The sequence below is a fragment of the Perna viridis genome, chromosome 6 (assembly GCF_037379345.1).
Source record: "Perna viridis isolate PV_CMFRI_1.1 ecotype Kerala chromosome 6, ASM3737934v1, whole genome shotgun sequence".
In the NCBI taxonomy this organism is placed as follows: Eukaryota; Metazoa; Mollusca; class Bivalvia; order Mytilida; family Mytilidae; genus Perna; species Perna viridis.
In genome coordinates, this window is record NC_142450.1 from 19,832,634 (window position 1) to 19,856,372 (window position 23,739).

Below are 23,739 nucleotides of genomic sequence, written 5' to 3' on the forward strand. Positions count from 1 at the left end.
CGTCTGGCACCCCGCGCGGGTGACGGGGTTTCATTTACTTATTTTATTTGTACTATTCGATAACAGGTGCCGCATTCATTGCACCATTCCAAACTCTCCAAGAACTTCGACAGTACCTTGATGTTGTCTACGGCCTTGATTCCATATATAACGCATGCACCTTGAAAATATGGACTCCAGAGCCAGACAACAAAGCACAGAAGAAGGTAATGCAGGATGTGGAGGATAGAGTGAAGAAAGAAGCCAGTGAAAAGTGCCTGTTAATTATAGCTGCTTCTCAAGAAGCAGAACTCCAAGGTATTATATTATGTAAGGAAGAAACGTGTTCAAAAGTTTCATTTTTTAAAACAAAAGCTTGTTTCATTTTAGAACTTATAGTTTTGTCAACTGAAACGTTACTTCTTTTTGTTAATCTGTTTTTTTGTCAATTTCAGTGACTTTTTTTCTTTTTGTCTATATATATATATGGTAATGAACTTATGAGGGACCGGACTGTTTGTAATGAATTTTCATATTCATGCGAACACACGTAGTGATAGACCCTTTCGTGATTTAGTAGTACATACGATTAAAACAAAGCATTCGTTCTGTGCATTATTACATTTTACGCCTGTAACTCCACTCCTACACTGTAAACTGCAAAGGGATGTCGCTTTTAGGTACACTGTAGTTTTCTGGCTACTGCCGATCAGCCACGAATGTCGCTGTTAGGAATAATGGAGTAAAACATCAGATCCCATTTGACTTAAGCTTGAAGATAACCCTGCAACCCTGTACTTCACTATTGTCAATCAGCCATGTAGATCGGCTCATACTTTTAAATTACAATTGATGCCATCTTTCTTTCTTTCTTTTTTTTTTTTTTTGGGGGGGGGGGGGGTACTTATAGTGCTTCAGTTTTTTTTGTGTTACATGTACATCTTGTTTTCCTTATCTACAGATTTTATATGCATTCTACTTTATTTCGTTCGCTATATTGTGTATGTAGACCGTCTTTGTTTGAATTCCTGTTTTCACGTACACTCAGGTGCCAAAAGTTTGTCAACTTTTTTTCAAGATGGCGTTATTGTAAACAACAAACGTCACAATAAAAATTAAAAATCATACCTTTATTTATGACATAAAACTTTAATATTTTGTAATAAATCCTTTAGACATTAACACTTGTCGGCAACGTTTCGGCAATGTTCCTTATAGGCTCTGCAGGTATGTTACACTGATCTTATTCCAGGCCTTCCGAAGTTCGCGTTTTAGGTCCTCCGTGTCTTTAATGTGAAAAATGTTTCTTTTTATGTGATTTTTCAAGACCAGCCAAACATTCTCAATCGGATTTAAGTCCGGGCTCTGTGGTGGCCAGAAAAACGGTTGAATTCCATTTCGCTGCTTCCAAGCTTCGGTTTCTCGGGACATGTGCACGGGACAGTTATCATCCATAAACTGAAAGTCATTATTCGGAAAGTGTTTAATGATACAGGCCATAAAAAGTCATCTAAAGTCTTGATATATTTCTCCGAATTCATATTTCCGTCAACGAATGCAAGCAGTCCTCGTCCGAAGTAAGTAATAGTACCCCAAACCATAAGCTTCAGACTACGAGTCGGGCCCTGATTCAGATATCCAAGACAATAACCACGCCATTTTTCGTTTTGTTTTCTCCATACCTTCACTTTACCATCCGGTTTTATAACAATAGTCATCTCATCACTGAAAATAACTCTCTTCCAGTTACGGTTAGCTGTCCAATGTAGTTTTCCACGACAGAATTGTAGGCGTTTCTTCCTGTTAACCTCGCGTACTCCAAGTTTTTTCGCTACTGTCCTCCTATTATACCCAAGCCTCTTCAATTCACGTTGAACTGTTCTACGAGACAGTTTCACAGGTGTATCACTATTAAGTTCCGCTGTTATGTCGTTCAAAGTTTTCCGGCGGCCTTTCTTTACAATCCTTGTCAATGCGTTTTCTCTGCGAACTGTCAAAAGTTTGGGATGTCCTTTCCTTGGTGCGTTTTCGTTGTTTCCACGTTCTCTATACCTCTTCAAAACTTTGGAAACTGTAGACTTATGTATCTCCAAGATTTCTGCCACTTTAGACGACTTAAGTCCACTCCTAACCATAGATAGAATGGTTTCTTTGGTTTGAACATCAAGATCTTTACCTCTCTTCCCCATGTTTACAAACACGCGAATAATGACGTAACAAAGAAAATGACGTCATTTTTGACCCAGTCACCGTAAAAGTTACTTATTTTACTATTTTTAAACCAACAATTACAAAGTTGACATGCATTGACATTGTCACTATCGGTATCGGAAAAATTAAAAGGGGGCGTAGCCGGACTAGCGTACATGTGAAAGTTGACAAACTTTTGGCACCTGAGTGTATTTGAATTGTCCCATTGTTCACGTTTCGGTATTTTTTGTCGATATTTGAGAAGTCCCAGATATGCGTTATCTGAAATCTTTTGATTTCAACACATCTTCAATGAAATAAAAATATAGGAAAACATCAAATAAAATATTAGTAACGCTATATTGTATTTAAACACCTCTAAACATTACTACTATAACGTCCCCGTCTTCTCCATACCCCAAGTCAGAAATAGCATGCAAGACAACCTCTAGCATTGCTGGAGTACTCCATACATCATTTTTCTTCCAAATAACCAATGTTAACTTGTGACTGTCTTATCACGTCGCCAATTGAATATAATTATAATTCATGTACACAAAACTTATGTCAATCTTTTAGAAATTGTCTATAAGCCTCTAGCGAAAGTCTAGGCCGCCTCTCACTTCTGTAACACTAATATCGATTAGCGCTTAAAACTCTTAACTTCACCGCTGCTGATGAGGGCTAAAGGTGGCTTTTAACGTAAAATTTGACACTACATAGTAATGCCTATAAGCAAGGATTTTATAGTAGACTTTAAAATCCTTCTTTCTTTGCAATGAAGACCGAAATTCCATACTACAAAATCGCCATGAACATCTCTACTGAATCTTACAACTGTTTACCAGCTAAAGAAAATTGCATCTTTACTTCACTACTGTCAAGGGGTGGGTCCAGAATTATAAAAGAGGAGTTCAGTAAAAAGGGTTGGCTCCAGGCTAATATCAGACTGCTCATTTTCCCTAAAATATGCACGAAATTGAATAAAAATCCAAAAAGAGGGGTTCGAGTCCCGGACCCCATCCCCAGGACCAGCTTCAGTACCATCATTTAGTCAAGATGATAGCCGCTTACTTACTATTGTCTTCGAACTTATTTACAAAAATCAATTGAACGTAATGCCTCCTCTGTTAGTTTCATTCACATGTAGAATCTATCTAACGCTGAGTGAGACAAAAGAAATGTGATCGTCCTCGGGTACCTCATACATGTATTTTTTAATGGAACAGCCCTATAAAAATATCGCTTATTAGGCGCAGACCATTTTTATTCCGAAAATGGGAGGGGCTGGAATTTGGTATCTGATAAAAAAATTTTTCGCCCAAGCACGAAATTGTTATCTTTATCTCAGCAGACCCCAAAGTCTGTATTCTTATTTGAAAATCTACTTTGTTAAGTAATTGGGAAAGTCTAAATTACTTTTTTTTTCAATAGATGAGTAAAAGTTACCCCCCACCCAAATCATCATCTTTTAAGACATACCAGCGCCCCCTCCCCTCGCCCATGGCTCGTGTCTAATCGGAACGTCACGAGTTCAACTTAAAGTTACATAATCAGGCCTAGGTTTTACAAAAGATTTAGAAACAGAAATTCCTTCTGAGTAAAGAGGTGGAAAATGTCTGGCTATAATTACGGTGGCCTAAACGCTATCTTGACTATATTGAATTGCTCATTTTTTTGTTTTAAAAAACACATTCTATTTCTCTTTGAACTAAAATTCATTATATGGGACTTGGTTTAATTGGTACACCAGCATATTTCGCATTCCGGAAACATACTCTCTGTTACGTACGCTTTTGCACCAACCTTTATAATCGCCAACAAAAAAATGGCGCATTTTGTTGAGGATGTTGATCGATGAGGTTATTATAACAATATTTTGACGTGTCATCCTAGAATTTTGAGTAAAAGGTATTGACAAACATTAAAAATGTTTAGATAAAGGTTAATCAGATGTTAGGAATTCTGCAATACTCCGATCAGACCTCTCAAATACTAGGAAGTTCTTTGTTTACAAAATGCTTTTATTGTCGATAGTGTGTTTTACAACTTAATGTAGTAATAGTGCATTCTATTTTTAGAAATTTTGCAATTAAACCGTCCAAGTCAATACCTTTATAAGTATCATTGCTGTAACTGTTTTTGGAGGTATATTTAGAAACACTGAACAACTAGATTTCTTTAGAACATTTTATTTTTCACATGCATGAACGATACATAGTATATGCTCTATCCATATTTAAGAGCTCATGCTAAAATTTTTGGAGTTAATTGAAGCAGGTGACATCCTGACAACTTCAAAAGTTGTAAAAATATCACAACAGAAAGTTATATTCTGACAATCATTGACCATACATGTATATATATATTACTTGTTGATATAAGGTCAGAGCATTTTGAAATTTGTTGTATAAGTTTATTTATTCATGCATTTGTATTCATTGCATTAATCATGTTAAGAAGATGGTGAAAACTTATTAGAATTTTGAATGTTTAGTGCTCGGTTCTGTGTCCTACATTCAGGGATGATTTTCTTGGTTTTTTTTTACCTGATTTCCGCTATTTCAAATCTGGATTTTATTGTTACAGTTCTTTTTTTATTGTATATTTACTTCAGATTTTGCCAATTTCCGCTTTGTTCGTTGACCTTGTAAAATCATCCCTATACATGTACATAACATGAACAATGATTTACATGTGTGCTTACATACCATACATGTACATGTAGGATACTATAGGAGCTACATGTCTGAGCCTTGCATTTTCTACGTGTGTTTGATTCGTTTTCTCTTTATTTTATTTTGTGATCAGTACTACAGAGCTGTACTGAAGTAAGATGTTTCGTAGTGTTTGAACTTCATATCAATATATAGATATAAACTTTCATTTTGTAGTTGATGTCAATTCGAAGAAGTAAAAGGAACATGTCTGGTTCGCCACAGAGTAAGGGATTGGTCACACCTAGTTTTGGTAATTCTTATGCTTATTTTTTGGCCTGTACCAAAATAATTAGTCTACCAACATACAATACACATGAAACGGCAATTTTCAAAAGTTTTTCCTACATGGTTATTACGAAGTTCTGCATTTATCTTTGGCCCTCATGATTCTTACTTATCATTCTAATGTGGGACATGTACATATATTTGCATATAGTCTGGTGTCAAGTAGGGTAGGTGTTTGTTCATTTTCAATTTATGAAGTCTATGACAAAATATTTAGTCGATCTCAGGGGCTGCTCTGGCTTCCAAAATTCTGTTGCCAGAAATATCGCCAGCTGCCATTTTTTGTCGCCAGTTTTCAGAAATTAGAGCCAAAGGGTGCCAAAAAAACTTACAATTTAAAAAAAAAAGACAGTATTAAGTTCACTGATGAATTATCTTTGTCAATTCATCAAAATAACTTCTTCATTCATGACATACATGTACCCAAGATTCACTCTTGATGCATGTATAAAGTAGGTTTTTAGGTTTTTTAGTCTGTCACTTTCATATGCATAAAATATTAAGTACTACTCCAGAAACAGGTATTTTACTTCTATAAAAGACTATATTACTTTTCTCATACAGATTTTAAAACATGTTCACCTTTGTCCTTTATGGTCTAATTCATCTAATACAATATAATTTACTTTTTTATTATTTTTAACAAGCTTGATTCTTTTTTTTTTTCAAGTGATAAAATTTCTATCAAACTACAGTTTGTACCATGGACCATGAATCTTGTCTTGATATCTGAATAGCATTTCCTTAATTAGATTTTGGGAATCCCCATTCTATTTGTTTACCAATTTTCCCGCCAAAAAAGTCACATGGCAAAAGTGTAAACAAACGCCATCAATTTTCTTTTATCAATTCTTTCATTTCGAAGTATTTAGACACTTCCTGATGGGATAATCATTGTTAATTGGATTTAATTTATTCTGTTATTAGGTAAGTCTGTTTCTGAATGTATTACATGGTTAAATAGGGTTGTGAAACTTGTGTGTAGCCATGTGCACATGGCCTTAATTGTGTTTATCTTTGACCAGATGATGAGAGTTTTGATTGGCTCAATAATATATTTACATTTGATTGACACCTCCCATGAGGATATTGTCAGTCCAGTCGCCTGGTCTAATATTACCTTTAATTGCCCTCAGGCATAAATTGGTCATAGTCAATTAACTCTGACCAGGTGTCAACACAATTGTTTAATAGAGAGAGAATATCTGTTGCTGATAAACTTCCTGCTAATTTGAATGTACAAAACCTAGGCGCCAAGAAAATTGCCAACAGGCTATTTTTGTCGCCAGATAAAATAAAAAATCGCAAATTGCGACATTGGCGAAGCCCAGCGCGACCCCTGGATCTGAGTCAATGTATGATTGTATGATCAGACCCAATTTGTATTAAAATACTGATCAGTTTTTAAAAAGTTTTTTTGTTGCACTTTACAGTTTTGAACATGTACATGTGATAATGTGGTGAAAATAACTGAAGTCTTAAATATACCTTGTTTAAGCTGTATTAAGACTTTGAAACTTCCTTTTTGATGGACCTGCCTGAATTTTTCAGGACTTTTTTAACTTTTCAGTACTTGGCATACTATATTTGTTTTTATTTCAGGAGGGTTCGATTGGGACCAGTATTTAAAAGAATGTGAAGCAGAACCAGCTCCTCAAAGTTACTTTAAACAGGTAAAGAAATATTCTTATTACATAAAATGATCTTCCTCTGAAATGGGAAGAATACTGCATGGAGTAGCCTCAACTTGCCTAAATGTAGAAAATATATTGGTCAGTTCAAATTTCGTGGGACTTCAATCCACCATTTTTAATAATAAGGCCAAATGCAATTATGACATGAGGGTTCTATACATCCATGAAGTTCTCACATTATAGCAGTAAATACCCTTTTAACTTCTCATTTTTTAAATAAGAAATGCTATGTCAAATATTTCTGTTCGCTTATAGAGGATCAAATTACTTGCCCTTGGCCTCCAGAGTGTCCCATTAAATACATATTTACAGTCAGTAAGATTTTGAATTAATTTAAATTTTTTTTCTGTATTTATTCTAAACATACATAGTTGTATTACTGAAAAACAAGTTTGTTGTTTTTGAATAATTGTTTTTATATATCTTTTAGTTGTGTTATATATCTGCATTTTCCTTCATTTTTCAAGAATGTTGAACCACCAGACAATGAGTTTAAGGTCAATATGAAAATTGAAGCAGTTGACCCCAGAAATCTGACCTCAATTTGTGTTGCCACAGTTGTTGGTATGATCGGCCCTCGACTGAGACTCAGATTGGATGGCAGTGATAATAAAAATGATTTTTGGAGGATGGTTGATTCATCTGATCTTCATTCCATTGGTTATTGTGAGAAAAATGGTGGGCTACTGCAACCTCCTTTAGGTAAAAACAGATAACATTTTTGTTTTACTGTAAATCTTTCTTCAAGGGATACATATATACACTACCATCGACTTTTATTATAATTTTTCCACCCTTCACAGTTGAGTCACCATTTTTCTCTACTTTGACTCCACTTTGTCTCTGCTAAATTTAAAACTTAAGATTAACTTACTTCATTTCAATTCTTTCCATGTATTTTTTTTATATAACTCAAATGATTTTAACTTGTTAAGTATCATTTAACAAATTTTGTCATGTAAACAAAAGAATTACAGTACATGCATATTTTGGAATGTTGACTCCCCTGTGTTGGGTGGAAACACCATAATTTGACAAACAAAGTATTTATTATGAAGAGTGAAGAAACTAAAATTAGTGTTGGCAGTTGTATGTTTAAGCATCTTGTGAATAGTTTGTCTGCTCTAATACTTTAAATTTAAGGTGTTTAAGTGAAATACAGAACAGTTTTAACATTTACTTAGGCCAAAATTAAAAATATTTTTGTTTCGCCTCGCCCCAATTGGGTCAAAATTTTTTTTACCAAAAACTTTCGATGTTTTTTTTTTAATTTCCTTAAAATAATGGTGTCCGATATGTGTCAGCTTTGGATATTACTTTAGCTGATTTCGGAACTCGCTGGGATTTATTTATCCAATGTATAGGTATTACTTCGGAAGGTTGGTGACAAAATTGCACATCACATGTTAGAATCAAGTGCAAACAATCTTCGAAAGTTGTTCTGGTCATAGTAAATAGACTACAGTTTTTTTTTTTCAAAACAATGCACTTGACATGACATGCTTTACAGTCTAACCATGGATGATGAACATGAGGTAATCGTCACTGTCAAACTTTCAAAGGGAATGACCTTCCAGCTGAACTTTGATGAATAAATAAAGGTTGTTCATAATTTTGATATTAAAAAAATCAAATATGTTCAGTTTGATATCATCAGATGCTTTTGTTTTTCTAATGAGATTGAGAAAGTCTGCTCATTGCACGAACTCCCTCAAAAACTTGATGAATCAGCTGGCAGATTTACTTGTAATTTATATGAATTTAATTTATATTTTCATTTCTATCAAGTAGGCCTCAGTTGGTGCAAGTTATATGAATTTAATTTATATTTCTATCAAATAGGCGTCAGATGGTGTATGGTTCATGTCTTAATATAAATGAGCCTGTCTAGCACCATCACTGACATTTCTTTCTTCCCAAACTTTTTTTTTGCCATGGGGATGGTAAGGTGTGTTGAAACAGTAAATTTCTAGGGGGAGTGCTTCTAACTTTTTTTTTATACGTGCACTTAGTCATTATTTTCCAATGGGTGGGGAATGTAATCCCTGCTTCCCTTCCCTATATACCACCACTTCCTGTCTATTCCTCACTTGCTGACCCTTTCAATTTAACTTCACCTTTTACTTCCAACAAAAAACATCACTCTGACAAGCTTTTCATTCCATTTGCCAAGCTTGTATAGGGGGTACCAGATATCCCATATCCCTGTAATTTTTAACTCTAGATATCCCCAAAAATATATTGAAAAAATCCATGTCCTTATAAATAATCTAAGATGTCCTGTATTCCTAAAATTTTTTAAGATTATTAATATCCCATATCTCATTACATGTAACTATTTGGCCTTACATCTTAAATTCCTAAAATAAAATTGGCATATATCCCATATCCCGATTTCCCCTCTATAAGCCTCATTTACCCTGACCCTTCTATTACATTTCGCCCATCCCCCCTTTTCCCACAATAAAATGACCAAGTTCAGCTGTCTGTAAGGTTAAAATAAACGAAACACTTCCAGAATAGGAGTTGTCAATGCTGAGCTCTGTAACTTTACAGGATGTTTCATATATATTGAAGATGTGTACCAACTGTGGTGAAAAATATGAAATTGATTCTTACATTACAAAGAAAAACAAATTATGGAGTGATTTCATATGCCAGGTATTCTTCATGTTCTTCATGTTAGCTCTGGTTCCATATGTTAGGATACACGCCCACAGACATTGAAATAGTTATCAACATGATGTTCTAACATTGAGATTTTGTTGTCACTGTATGAGTTCCTAGGAGGAATATTTCTCATATTAATTTTTCATTTTACAAAAATATGATAATGTTCATAAATACTCTGCCGATACCTGATTAATTAATTGTCTTTCACAGCTCTCACAGTTGAATGTTTTATATATTGTTATAAAACAGGTGTTTGTTTTAATGTCTTATTAAAGTTATCAATGTATTTCTAATCATGCTAGTCATTGCATTGAACTTTTGATACATTTTGACATCATGTTTCAGATCATTTGTTTCTATTCAAGAATAAATGGTTTTGTTTATTTTTCAATCCTTTGCATTTCAGTGAGTAATATTTCTATTGGTGCCCCAATCTCCTCTTTCATGATTGTTTCCTACAATTTATATATGTATATGAAAAAAAAATTCCTGCCTGCCTGGTCCGTTTTAGAAGCTAGACCTGGGGTGGGGGGAGGGGAGGGGAAACAAACATTCTTTTAAATATGGCCTTAAGAAAAAAATATTACTACATATATTGTTAGACACATTTATTGTAAAAAGAAAAATTTTCTTTAAAAATGACAGTTTGTATTGTACAAACAGGGATGATTTTTTATGTTTTTAAATTTGACTGTTATGATTCTTTTTTAATGTATATTTACTTCCAATTTTGCCAATTTCATGTTGTTTGTTGACCTCATAAAATCATCCCTGTACAAAAAGGCTCTGGTTTAAAACTTATCACTCCATTTTTTCATTTTTGATATTTATGTCTTCAGGTTTCAGAATGAACCCCTCATCATGGCCATCATTTTTACAGAAAACTTTAACTGGTGCTGTAGTTGCTCCTGATAACTGTTTTAAAAAGGTATATAAAAAGTCTACTTTAATCTTATTAGAAGGACATATTTTTCATTATAAAATAGAGTTATAGTCTTTTTGTTTGTTAGTGGGAGAACTGACACATTTACATTGCATTTATGCATTTGCTTGAGGTGCGGTAAAATGCTATAAAAAAGTAAATACTGTGACTCGCGGTGATACCAAGTGATTTACAATGAACTTTCATTTTTTGTTGTTGTAGTCTAAAATGAATTTTACTGAACTCATTATTTGATAGGAACCATCGACTCCGAAAGAAAACATGTTTAAAATAGGACAGAAATTTGAAGCAGTAGACCGGAAAAATCCTCAATTGTTATGTCCTGCCACTGTCGGGGCCGTTAATGGCGACCAGATACATGTTACTTTCGATGGATGGAGAGGTGCTTTTGATTATTGGTGCAGATATGATTCCAGGGATATATTTCCTGTAGGGTGGTGTGCTAAAAGTGGCCATCCAATTCAGCCACCTGGACAGAAAGGTTTGTATATTAGTTAAGACATTCTATAATGAAATACAGTCGACTCCACTTAATCGCATATCGCTTTATTGCATATTTCTGTTATTAGCATAATTTTCTCCTGCACAAAACCATTTCCTATAATTCTATTAAGGAAAAAATCGCTTATTTGCGTAGGCCTTGCAGGTGCATTTCGGTTTTTTGCATAGGTCTCACTAACCACTTCTAACGTTTCCATTACTTTACATGTTAAAAAAGTAATTTTCAAAGTCTCACTGTGAATTCCCAGGACAAATGACATCTTAAAGTTGCATACCGTTGCGAGGCTTGGAAAGTAAGGCTTCCAAAATCATTATGCTAATGGTACGATGATAGTAGAAATTCTTCACAAAATTTACTTGAATAAATAATACTGAAAATCCACATTTTTACCTGTTCTGCTAACTGACAGCATGGAGGCAAATTACTCACACATGTAAACAATATTCATACACTTTTGTAATTAATTACATATATGATTTTAAAGTCCACATTCTTAGCTTAATTTTGACTACTTTTAATCATAATACACACAAGTAATGCACTTACAATGCATATGTCTAGGTTCAGTGTGTTTTTGGTACTACATAGGGGGGTGGCCATTTGACCCGGAAGTGGTTAGTGAGACCATTGAGATTTTTGCCTCATCCAGGTAAAGACAGGTTTTCCCAAATTCTATTTTAAGCCTTCAGGTCATAAATATGTCAATCATATTTATTGTTGTAAAAACTAGATTATCATCAATCAGGAGGTGTTAATAATGGATTAAAAACATAATGGACATAAAAGACGATTTAAATGATTTCTAATTACATTAAAGTAAACAAGCACCTAGGTGAACAATGACGTCTGACGACATGCCAAACATCACCTTATGATTCGGCTTGGGGTATTTTTTGTCCCTATTTAAATTCTTCCGACTACAAATGATTATCAATGTAAATTTAATTTTCTTTAATGAGCTGAACAGTTTTTAGTGAGCTTGGGTTATTAGGCATAAATATCAACCGAAAATTAAAAGTCATCATTCATTTAGTACAATGTCTATTGAAATTCAACTACCCTAAGGTGCCCCATACTATCCACATTTCATAGGAATATATCGAGGTCAATGACACGTATAATACACAACCACAGTGTGCAATAGAGATTGAACAGAGGAGTAAAAACACACAGACCATTTTAAAAGCCCACAAACTGCAAACATTGATGAATATTACACTGAATCCTGACTGAAATATGAAATATGTGATTTTCTTTCATAGAAAGGTCAGGAAATTACTTGACTATTTATAGATGAGAAACACATGGTTTTACTTATAAATACACACAACGTAAAGAAGGTCAATAAACAAACACAATATATATTATTATTTATTGATAAAAGAACAATAAAATGAGGAGATCTATAACAATTAAATACCAGATCAGAAATGTTGAACAGTGATAGCCCTGGTTGATCCACAGTATCGTCGTCTTACCTGAACTCACACTTCCGGTAAAATCGTAATTTCGGTTATAAGAATAGCCCAGTTATTTGCATAATTTTTACTGGCAAATAGGCTATGCAATTAAGCGGAATCTACTGTATATATTAACACAAACAGATTGTGTGCAAAACTAGACCAAATAAAGTTTTCCAGATTTTTATTGCACTACATGTATTTTGAGGAAAAGATCTGTGGTTTTAGATAGAGATTTCAGAGTAAATGTGAAAGTTTCCTTTTGAAAGACAAGTAAGGACTTTGATTAGGTATCATATGAATGTCAGGCATTAAATTGAGATGAGGCCAAAAAAAAAATACATGTAATAGTCTTGTTTCCTGCTAAAAGAAAAACAAGTAGAATACGTAGGTAATTATTTTATTTTCCAAAATCATTTTACATTGATTAAATTGGGAAACATTGTAGACTTTAACAGTGCTTGAATCAAAATAGCTGTGAAATGTTAAGGGTATGCACAAAAAACTAGGATAGGTAGGGTAGAAGGAAACAGACAATTTTTTTTTTAGCATTCCATTAACATTTTATGAATCTTGTCCTTTTGGGCAAGTTAGTGAAAATTTTACTCGCCCAAATTGAAATCTGTTCTTTAGTAAAAGCATGTTAAAAAGTCAAAAGGATTTTGTTGTTTGCTAGGCAAGTATTATTTAATTTTTACTTGTACAGATGGTAGCTTCACTTGTCCTGGGCAGTTGGACAGCCTTCAATGTTGCCTTGCCTTATAAAGGGACATAAACCAATTTGTAATAATTTGTTGAACATAGGGCAGATTTATTATCTTAGACTGATGTATCATTAACAGGAGGCAAACAGTTCAATAAAGGTAACAGATGCACCAAGGAATCAACACCAACCCCATCACTACCAAGTCAGAGTGGTTCCTCACCATCACCAAGTCCCAGTCAAGATACACCAATCCTGTCTCCTAAACTAGAACCAGAAACACCTGTGGTACAGGTCACAGAACCAGACACAAGTTCTCCTAGTCTCACCACCGGTGAGTTTTCTTTTGTCTTGAACTTTGCTCTTTTAAGTCTTTGTTTCTTCTTCTCAGTCATTCATTAAGAAATAACCAGAGAAACTTTAAATTGAGTACCCTTAAAGGGTCACAGACAAACGACCCAGAAAATAGAGATTTGTGGTTTGTACTCGTAAGAAATCATGTTTGCTTTTACTAGTATATAGCTGGGTAGGAAACTCACTCAAATTCTAGCCAGGCCTGAATACAATTTTTTTTAATATATTTACTATATGGCTATACAGATTTTTGCTAAAATTAGCCAGTCCTGCCAAAAAATAGCCAGTCTCGGGCTGGTGGGCAGGCTACTATTTCTAACTCTGTTTTAAAGGTTCATTTAAATCAATATGTGAATTGGAGATTTAATTCTCATGAATGTAGGCTAGATTACAAGAGGTATAAAGGATATAACCATAACCCATTTAATTATGCATTGTATTTTATGAAGCAGCAATGCATGAATTTACTTTTAATACCTAGCCTCACACACAAAGTGGCTAGGTATTATGTCATACCCTCCAGGAAGTTGTGTGTCCGCCTCTCCGACAGTTTTTAGATGATCATTGGAAAATGGATCGATGCAATTTTTTGAACTTTGCACAGTTATTATTACCAATAACACAGATTAAGTTCAATTTTCAGCAAATTCCAGAATGTAGTTTCTGAGTTTTTTGCCATTTTGAACATTTTGCTATACTCCTTTTCACCATTAGGTGGTACGATATTAATCTTTCATTGATGTTCTGTTTTTCTTAATAGTCTGTAATAAAATATCTTTTCCAGTGTGTGTGTTTATTAATCACAACTGTTCTTGCGGAGGTTATTTACACCCAAGAAAGGTCAGTCAGCTACCAAGTCAGTATGGACCTGGGCCCATCGCCAAGGTGATGAGAGAAGTGGCCCAGGCCTGTATAGATTGTGCCTTACAAGAGAAGCAAGTGTATAACATGATGAGAGAAGGCAGTGGCAAAGTCATTGTTACAGGTTAGATTTTTATAGCTCATGCAGTTTTCAGGATAAACCTGTAGTCAAAAGCTAAAGACTGACACAAATGGTAGTGGATCTAATGAAATTCTAAGACTGTACTTCTAACTTAAAAAAAGTTGTCAGTTATATTCCACTCGTGCATTGATTGGAAGAAACTTTTGAGAATGGTCTTTTAAGCTCACCTTGCCAAAGGCCAAGTGAGCTTATGCCATCACTTGGTGTCTGTTGTCGTCATGGAAAAATTTTAAAAAATCTTCTTCTCTTAAACTACTGGACTGACAGGTTTTAAACTTGGCATGATTGTTCCTTAGGGTGTTCTGCACAAAATGACCATTGGGATTTTTGATTCATGAAAAAACATGGTCGCTGTTACTATAAATAGAACATAGGGGTCAGATGGCAGTTTTTTGCAAATAACTCAAAAACCGTTGTCTTTAGCAAATTTCACAGGGTTAAAATGTTCAGCATCATGAGATGGACCTATGCCAAAATTTTCAAAACGATTGGTCAACTGATGTAGGAGTTGGGGCCCCTGAAACAGTTTTTTTGCATTTTTCACATGTGCAACTTTGAAAATCTTCTCAAAATCCATTACACAGAATTCAATGAAAGTTGGCATATATGTTCCTTTGGGTACCCCACAGAAAATGACTGTTTGGATTGTTGATTCATGAAAAAACATGGCCGCCGTTACTAAAAATAGAACATAGGGGGTCAGATGGCAGTTTTTTGCAAATAACTCAAAAACCATTGCTTTTAGCAAATTTATGGCAAGGTAATATTGTTCAGCATCATGAGATGGATCTATGCCAAAATTTTCAAAACGATTGGCCGACTCATGTAGGAGTTACGACCCCTGAAACAGTTTTTTTTTTTTGTATTTTCGCATGTGCAACTTTGAAAAGCTCTCAAAATCCATTACACAGAATTCAATGAAAGTTGGCGTATATGTTCCTTAGGGTATCCCACACAAATTGACCATTGGGATTGGTGATTCATGAAAAAACATGGCCGCCATTACTAAAAATAGAACATAGGGGTCAGATGGCAGTTTTTTGCAAATAACTCAAAAACTGTTGCCGTTACCAAATTTCTGGCACGGGTAAAATTGTTCAGCATTATGAGATGGACCTATGCCGAAATTTTCAAAACCATTCATTGACTAATGTAGGAGTTAAACCCCTGAAATAGTTTTTTTGTTGTTTTTTTTTTTTCACATGTACGACTTTGAAAATCTTCCTCTCTAAAACCATTTAAGGTCATTGAATGAAAATAAGCATAATAGTTCTTTAGTGTATTGTGCTCAAAATGACTGTTGTGATTTTTAATCCGTGAATAGATATGGCTGCCTATACTAAAAATGAAACTTAGGGGTCATAAGACAGGTTTTTGAAAAAAATTCAGAAATTGTTACCTTTAGCAAATTCTGGTTCAGGTCATGAAAATGGTATGAAAAGCATTTCCTGCATTTGACATTTTAGTTGATTTTAACTTAGCCTGTCTCATTCCTCAACTTTTTCAAATAAGCAAATGGTTAACCAGGTGAGCGATTCAGGCTCTCTTGAGCCTCTGGTTTTTTCAGCCTTATAATGTATCAAATCATAAAATTCTCTCTTTGAGGGTAAGATAAACAAACTTGTTCCAAAAAAAAAAGAGATGTACCCTCGTGCATGAAAAGAAATGGTTGAACCATTAAGTTGCTTACTTCACTGATATTTATTTAAAAGTTTTGTAAAATACTGTGTAGACTGTCTGAAAAATCATTGCATCATATTGTTCATTTCAGCAAACCAAGGAAATAAAACCCACACTAAACGTCTACCTCCTGTGGAACGGTTATCCACACTCTGGAGGTTTATAGAGAGAATGTTAGAAGAACTTGGGTGCTGTGAGAACTTGTTTACTAGTCAACCTCTACATGGGAGCTGCCCCAAATGCAGCAGAAGTGGAAATCCTAGATCAGGTAAGAATTATCTGGTTGAGAAAATGTTGATGGCTGAGATCAATTCTTACTTGTTTATGAATTTAATTGATTTATATTTCTAAGTTAATGACTAAACTTTATCTAATTTTGAAATACTTGTATGGAATCAATAGACCTGTAGACAAGAAAATTATACCAAGGGCCAGTCGTTCAAAATTTTATCCTCTGGATAAATATTTATCCACTGGAAAACTTGTTACGGAGAGTGCATGATTTATCCATTGGATTAGTATTTTGAACCATCAGTCACAGGTTTACATGTGTATATGTTTAATTTGTGATTATATAAATTCAGAAAATAAATTCCCACACACATAGCTAGTGAACATGACATATGTTTGGTTACCTCAGCATCTAAAGACATGATAACTTGTATCATTTGAATAAGATATTGAAACATTTTAGTGTTCAACTTCACAGAAGAAGAATTAGAAAATCGTACTGCAATCAACAAGGCATTAAAAAGAAGATGGTCAACAGATTCATCGTCAGATAGTCTAAAAATCAGCAAGGCACAACAGAAAATACGCAGATTCTCTACATTTGAAGCTGAAGGTTTGTTTTGTACAATTATGACAAAAAAGAAACATTTAGACTATGTTCAAATTAAGAATTTGTGTATTCCTTATGGAAAGTAATTTATGCAAGTGCCAAATTTGACAGTTTACTCTTTGAATAGGGTATTGAAATTTCACAATTGTTATTTTTTGTGTCCTCAAATTTAATACAATGGAAATTATGGAAAACTTTACTCACCAAGATATTTTTTTTATTTCAACACAATAATAATGGTGGACATTGCATCTGAATAAATTTTTTATACCAACACCTTTTAGAAACTGCTGTCATTTTGTCATCTATTTGTATACATGTCAACCAACACAATTTTGTCACATTCTACTCGGCTTATAATTTCATATTTGATTTCATGATGGAATGCTACTTTTTTTTCTTTTCCTTTTTTTTTTTTTTTAAGATATTTTACTTTAGGATTATAGGACTACTAAATGGGGGTGGGGTAGATGTTCAGTTTTTTTTCACACACTTTTATAGTGCAGCTATTTCTAACTATCTTTTTAAATCTTTTTGCTGTCTTTTGTAGCTAGTTCAACGACATCAGACCCTAAACCTCCTACCCAGCACAAGCTTCCATCAGATCCTACATTATGGACCATAGATGAAGTGATACAACATATTACTGATACAGATACTGCCCTCAATATTCATGCAGATCTGTTCAGAAAACATGTACGTATAGTATAGTCATTTCTAGTCCAATACATGTTCTATGATTTAGTTTTCTAAGCAATGTAATGGTTTATAGAGTTCAAATCAGAAGATTGCAGTATAATTTTCAAATTTTCCTGTGGAGAAACATTGGCCTGTAGTCATGGTAGTACCAAGAAAATGAAGCATTATTTTTTTTTTAGTTAGTGTCTGCTATTCTAGTAATCTTGGATATACATTTACTGGTATAGGGTATGTAAGTCTCATCACGTGACTGTGGTTTCGTGAGAATGGGTCCTTGTCTAGCATTCAAATGCATGGAGATTTGTCATTAACATATCACTGGGTTTAATATTTAAAAGAAAAATATCTTTTTGTGTAAAACTATTAATAAAAAATGACAAATATCTAGTTCTACAGGTTAAAATTTTTTAAAAAAGTATAAAATAGAAAATTTTGCATTGTGATGCAGTGTTTAGGTTTCCTGGAAGTAAACAATAAAATGCAGATCGGTCTTCGGATTTCAATATATTTTACATTTGAAATTACGGTATGGAAACAGAAACTAGAACGAGACTTACAAACCCTATACAACAAAGAAAATGCCCCTTAAAGTTTCATTATTAAAGTGGAACTCTATCCCTTCAAGGAATGCATTACTGAAATAGCATGTATTCCTTTATTGCTGTAATTTTTGCTTTTAAAATGATGTTAGCATTTTAATTTTTTTTTAGGAAATTGATGGCAGAGCATTTCTGTTACTGACCAGTGACATGATGATGAAATATCTAGGACTCAAACTTGGACCAGTGCTTAAATTGTGTAATATTGTGGATAAATTAAAACACAAAAGATGATCATGGGCCATACAAAAAAGGACAGGGCCAGCAGGCTGGAAGAAAAAAAAGAGCAAATCTCAAATGAATTTTGTGTAAAATCCAATGAGTTGAAATTGACAAGTCATAGTGGTTAATTGAATTAATTTACGCGGAGAGATAATCTCTAAGATTAGCAGATAATGAATGCAAGAAAAATAACTAATAGTGAGGATTTCACACGAGTATTGTTAATGAGTTGTCAGCAACTAATCAATTATGCATTGTTTTGTTAAAGAACTTTGTTAATGTTATTTGTATATGAATAATGATGTTATTGTTTTAAGGCATACAGGATGTAGCTAGGATAGAAATATCAATTTATTCTTTTCTGAGGAACTTCACCCTTTAAATGTTTTCTGAATGTTATTTCTTTGTTTTATACAGAAGGTTTATTTCTATAAATATTTAAAGAGGTCAACATCCTAATGTGGTGTTTAAACCTTTTGGGTCCCATAATCATATTTGGAAAATTTTGGAACTTGTAATACAAAATTCAATGTTTTACTGTCACATTTAAATAAATAAGTGACTTTTAAAAATCAAATATCCCAAATATTTTTTGCATATGAAGAAACATGGAAATGTACTTAAGATATTACCTGCCCTGAATTCCTTTTCAAACTTAAGGTAACATTTCTTATTGTAAATGTGTACATTAATATTGTAAATAGAAGTAAACAATACATGAACTTTGTGTGTATATATTATACATAATTAGTGCTTTCATAAATTCTGTAATGTCATTGTTCCCCATGTTAACGTCCTGCCAACGAGGGAGAGGTGTTTTTATCATGAAACTTTGGTACTCCTTTCCACTCTTAAATTTTGTTGTGAGGGAGTTCAGTATAGTTTTTTTTTTAAATGAACAAATTGAAGTGAAACAGCCAGTTTTTTAATGGTGCTATGAATTTAAAAAAAACTTGCAAAGATGCCATAAAAGCTCTTAATGTAGAAGGTGAGATGCTGTTTTACTGCAGCCAATTAACAAATTATTACTGAATAATGGTGTAACGATTTTATTCGGACACGATCAAATTTGTATTAGTATTTCTGTCAGACGGTGTGATTTTCATGATCTTTACAGATAGATCATATTGGTGTTATTTCTAATAAATTTGAACAAGTTTTTAAAAGAAATAATCATTGTCACGTCCATATGGAATGAGTATTCTTTACTCCTTACATGTTCAGCTAATCTGCAGTGTTTTTGCTGCTGATTAAACAGTTCAGATTTATAACTTAATTTCTTGTTGACATTACTGTTTTTGTTTTCTGGTTTAGCTAATTGAGGAATCCGATTGGAATCACAAAAATGGTTCCAGTGTCAATTTCTGGGTTTTCACTGAAAAAGATCATGCACCAGTGGATCATTAACTTAATAAATTTGTTGTATTTTTTCATTGTTTTTGAAGGGATGTATTGCGATTAAAAGTAATTTGGACTTTTTGAAAAAGTCTGTGTTGTACATTTCTGAAAAAATACCTATGCTTATAGTGCTATTTGATGTTGTTTACAAGGAAGTTATGTAAGTTTTGGAAAATGTTAACTTTTTCTACAATGTACTTTCAGACAATGAGAAAACAAAGGACAAGCGATTTAATGATATTTAACTTCACAAAAATGATGAATGTTTTTTTCTAGAGTTTTAAAGATTAGTTATTGTATTTAAATTAATTTTGAAATTTCCTACAGTACACAGCCATAATGGATACATGTGAGAATCAAATGATATGATACATATGATTATGATACACACCTGTCACACTGTCAAGCAAGAGAAATGATCATAAACAGACTGATAATATATGTCAAATATTGCAGCTTCATCGTAAATGGATAAAGGATCATATATAACAAAAAATTTGCTTTTGTTCAACAATATCAACAAAACTGCTACTTTAACAAACATGTGAAAGATGTTTGTCAAAATGATTACCATTAATGCAGTTGATATGTAGAAATGCGTCTTTTATTCTGATAATCTGTTTTTCAAAAAATACAAAGAGCCCTATGTAGTAAGTTAGTACACACCTTGTATCATTAATAAAAAAATATAACATAATCATGATCAGTGTTATAAATCAACATAAATTGTGATTTTAACTGGCTAAAAGATAATTAACATGCTCTTATATGTACATAGTAAAATGTCGCCTTTTAAATTTTCTGAAAAATGGTTTATTGAAATAAAAGATGCATTTACTCTAAGTATTTTGCAACTGGTAATCATTTTGACAGATATCCTCAATTTGTTTGAAAAAGCTGCAGATTGCTAAAATTGTTGAATATGAGTTGCAGAATGTATGTTCATGATCCTAAACTTGCATCAATCACAATTTAGCTGCAATACTTGACATATCACAATCATTTCTCTCACTTGACAAATTGATAGGGTGTCATATGTATATGACATGATTACTATATGTGGCCATCATATGTGATTTTCATAGATATGGTGAACATTTATGTATTAAAGCAAGCAATTTTTTTCCATATGAGAATCGTAATGTTAATCATATTTAAACTGCAACTGTTCTATTTGAGCAGTCAAAACACATTGACAGTATATTTACAAGTGATATACGATCACTGACTGATTATAACTTTTCTGTTGTGACTACGTGAATGTTACTTTGTTTTGAAGTGGCGATGATGTCATTTGCTTCGAATAAGGAATGTTGTAAAGCGGTAAAGTACAAATGTATGTTTCTCCCCATTCCAGACTCACTTCTCCCTAGAACTCCTGGAAGGGAGAAGTCACTTCTCCTATTCACTGAATCCTAGATTATACTCTGTTAAAACATCAATTTTTGTTTAAAGTTTTGTTGTAGTATAAAGACAATAACAGTGCAAAAATTGACAAAAAACTTTTGATATACAAATTCAGCTCAAACAGGTGAAAATGCTCGGTATGGCATCGCATATTCTCGTGCTTCTCAGTCTCATCCGTTCATCAGTTTCATATCAAGACAGTGCATTGTTATTGTTTTATGACTATAGTATGTACATTATCATATGATTATAATAAAAATCAAGTAACATGTGGAACTTTTGGCTGTGTATCACTTGTGATTGCTTTGTAGATCATTGTTGTTACATGTATCTAATTTTTACAATGCATTTTATCATAAGCTTTTTAATTTATTTATTGTGTTGACTTAACATTTTTACAAGTACATGTAAGTGTAGTGACATTAACTGCTATTGGGGTGGAAGTACAATGTACATGTACATGTAATGTTAATTTAAAAACAATGTATTAGTAAATATTATACATGTATGCACTTAAAAGGTGTTTGATATTCAGTGGGTATCTACCATTGTGGAAGATCATTCTCTTAGGTCAATTGAATCATTTAAAGATTACCAATTGTCTGACAGATGTTTTATTTCTAGTTGATTTACTAGACCTGGTGTTAGGGATAAAACAGAAAAATAGAAATAGGTTCTGCAGAACTATTGGGTTTAAAGCATTTTTAAGAAAATTAAGCAATTTAAAAAAAGTTTAAAGAGATTATCACTTTTGGATATGTTGTTTCATGTGACAAATTGAAGGTCAACTTCCCTTTTGTCATTTCCGAGGGGCAGCCACTTTTAATGCAAAAATTTTGAATTTGATGCTTCAATGTTGGGAAAATTTGGTTTACTTTCAATTTGACAGCCCCTTGTTCATAATTTTTGTCAGGTTTTTATTCCAATGATATAGATCCAGTGATACCACACTTTATATTTTGTTCTTTTTTTTATTTCTAGAAGAGGAGTAGACATTTTATTTTTATATTGATTAAGACCTGAGAATCAAGAAAATATTTTTATTTGGCCTTACATGTACAAACATACTAAGGATTTCTAGTTGTAGAAAATTATCATATCATTATTTTAGGGTTAATTTTGTTGACACATATCTCATCTTAGAAATGTGAACTATATCATTTAAAATTTCATTGCATATACCATTATCCCTCTATTGGAAGGATAGTTACCCCAAAGTTTACAGCATACAAAACGAAAAGTAAAAAATTAAAAAGAATAAATAGATGAAAACAAACTTCATATGTAGTAAGTTTATGCCTTTGTGTATACATGTATCATGTTTTTAATTGTTTTGGGAGGTTTTACGGAAGATTTTAAATGGTTCAATTTTGAATAATATTGATTAGTTGTTCTGTATCTATGCAAAAGTAATGAGGCTTTGTACTTATTTCTAAGGATCATGCAGAAAGTTTTTATTGATGACTTTCACATTCACTTCCATTCTGGAAAAGTTCTTCAATTTTATTGATGAAAACTGGGGTCAGCAGGTGTTAGATTGGGTGACATTGCAATAGGCGCCAAGGGAACGGAAACTTGATTCAATTAGTGTCAGGACTTTATAAATGATACATATATTATAGAAGTATTTCCGATATTTTAATGTTCGGAGATATATTTTCCCATAACTATCACTGTTCTTGTAGTCTTCGAATCTGATATCCTTTCTTTGTCTATTATAAAACCGTAAACCAGTTTCCACCAGATTTGGCGTACATTGCGAATATGAAAGTCGTCTATTGTAATATTTTTTTCCTTCAAATAATGGAAAATATGTATGAAATTATTTTGAGTAAATGTCTCTCTTAAAAAATAAAAAAAAAAAAACAATTTATTCAGCAAATTAATTCTATAAGAAAATAAATGTAGTTTCTTTTTAATGTTTACAATGTACACAAGATTTTAATCATTTTTAATCACACACACACACACATAGGTGATAATATAGGAGTCTAACTATTATTTTCATGGGAACTAAATCTTTTATTAAAAGTGACAACCAATAATAAATGGATGAAGAAAAGTATAAAAAGTACCAATGCTTTCAAATGCATATTGTCATTAATATAAAATAAATAAATCTGTTTTGAAAACTGACATTTTTGCAGGTTCTTAGAAATAATTTTATGTTAAAATACATTGAAATTTTCATTTTCATAGTACATGCATGTACATTGTTGAGAATAAATGTTGTCATTTCTTGAGCATTCATAATAAAGATATGAATTAACCATCTACTACAATTAGTATTGAGGAGACTTGTTATACCACTGCTGTAAGGAAGGTGGTAACTGTTATATTGTAACTACTTTTCACTGACTCAAGCTTTATAATGGTGTTTTATAATG

The 23,739-nt window shown here is 32.9% G+C and overlaps 1 protein-coding gene across 4 annotated transcripts; it reads left to right on the top strand.

Annotated features, from left to right (window-relative positions):
- The first annotated feature begins 159 nt into the window (after positions 1-159).
- On the top strand, positions 160-23,628 carry LOC148613994 (polycomb protein SCMH1-like). 4 transcript variants are annotated; one of them, XM_088587692.1, is made up of 12 exons: positions 160-297; positions 5,064-5,139; positions 6,777-6,847; positions 7,336-7,570; positions 10,381-10,469; positions 10,722-10,965; positions 13,289-13,483; positions 14,288-14,488; positions 16,278-16,454; positions 16,881-17,030; positions 17,578-17,723; positions 18,437-23,628. In XM_088587692.1, exons 2-12 carry the CDS (start codon positions 5,067-5,069, stop codon positions 18,557-18,559), a joined length of 1,704 nt encoding a protein of 567 aa, XP_088443818.1. In that variant the 5' UTR covers positions 160-297; positions 5,064-5,066; the 3' UTR covers positions 18,560-23,628. The 4 variants fall into 4 exon arrangements, with proteins under 4 accessions (XP_088443818.1, XP_088443817.1, XP_088443815.1 ...); XM_088587691.1 differs by lacking the exon at positions 160-297 and adding an exon at positions 3,972-4,080; XM_088587689.1 differs by lacking the exon at positions 160-297 and adding an exon at positions 3,997-4,031.
- Positions 23,629-23,739: the final 111 nt, after the last annotated feature.

Bases quoted from the DNA above. Each gene is read 5' to 3' on its own strand.
- LOC148613994 (XM_088587689.1), top strand. The intron at 5,140-6,776 runs GTAATTCTTATG...TTTTTATTTCAG, and splicing joins ATTGGTCACACCTAGTTTTG to GAGGGTTCGATTGGGACCAG. The intron at 16,455-16,880 runs GTAAGAATTATC...GAAACATTTTAG, and splicing joins AAGTGGAAATCCTAGATCAG to TGTTCAACTTCACAGAAGAA.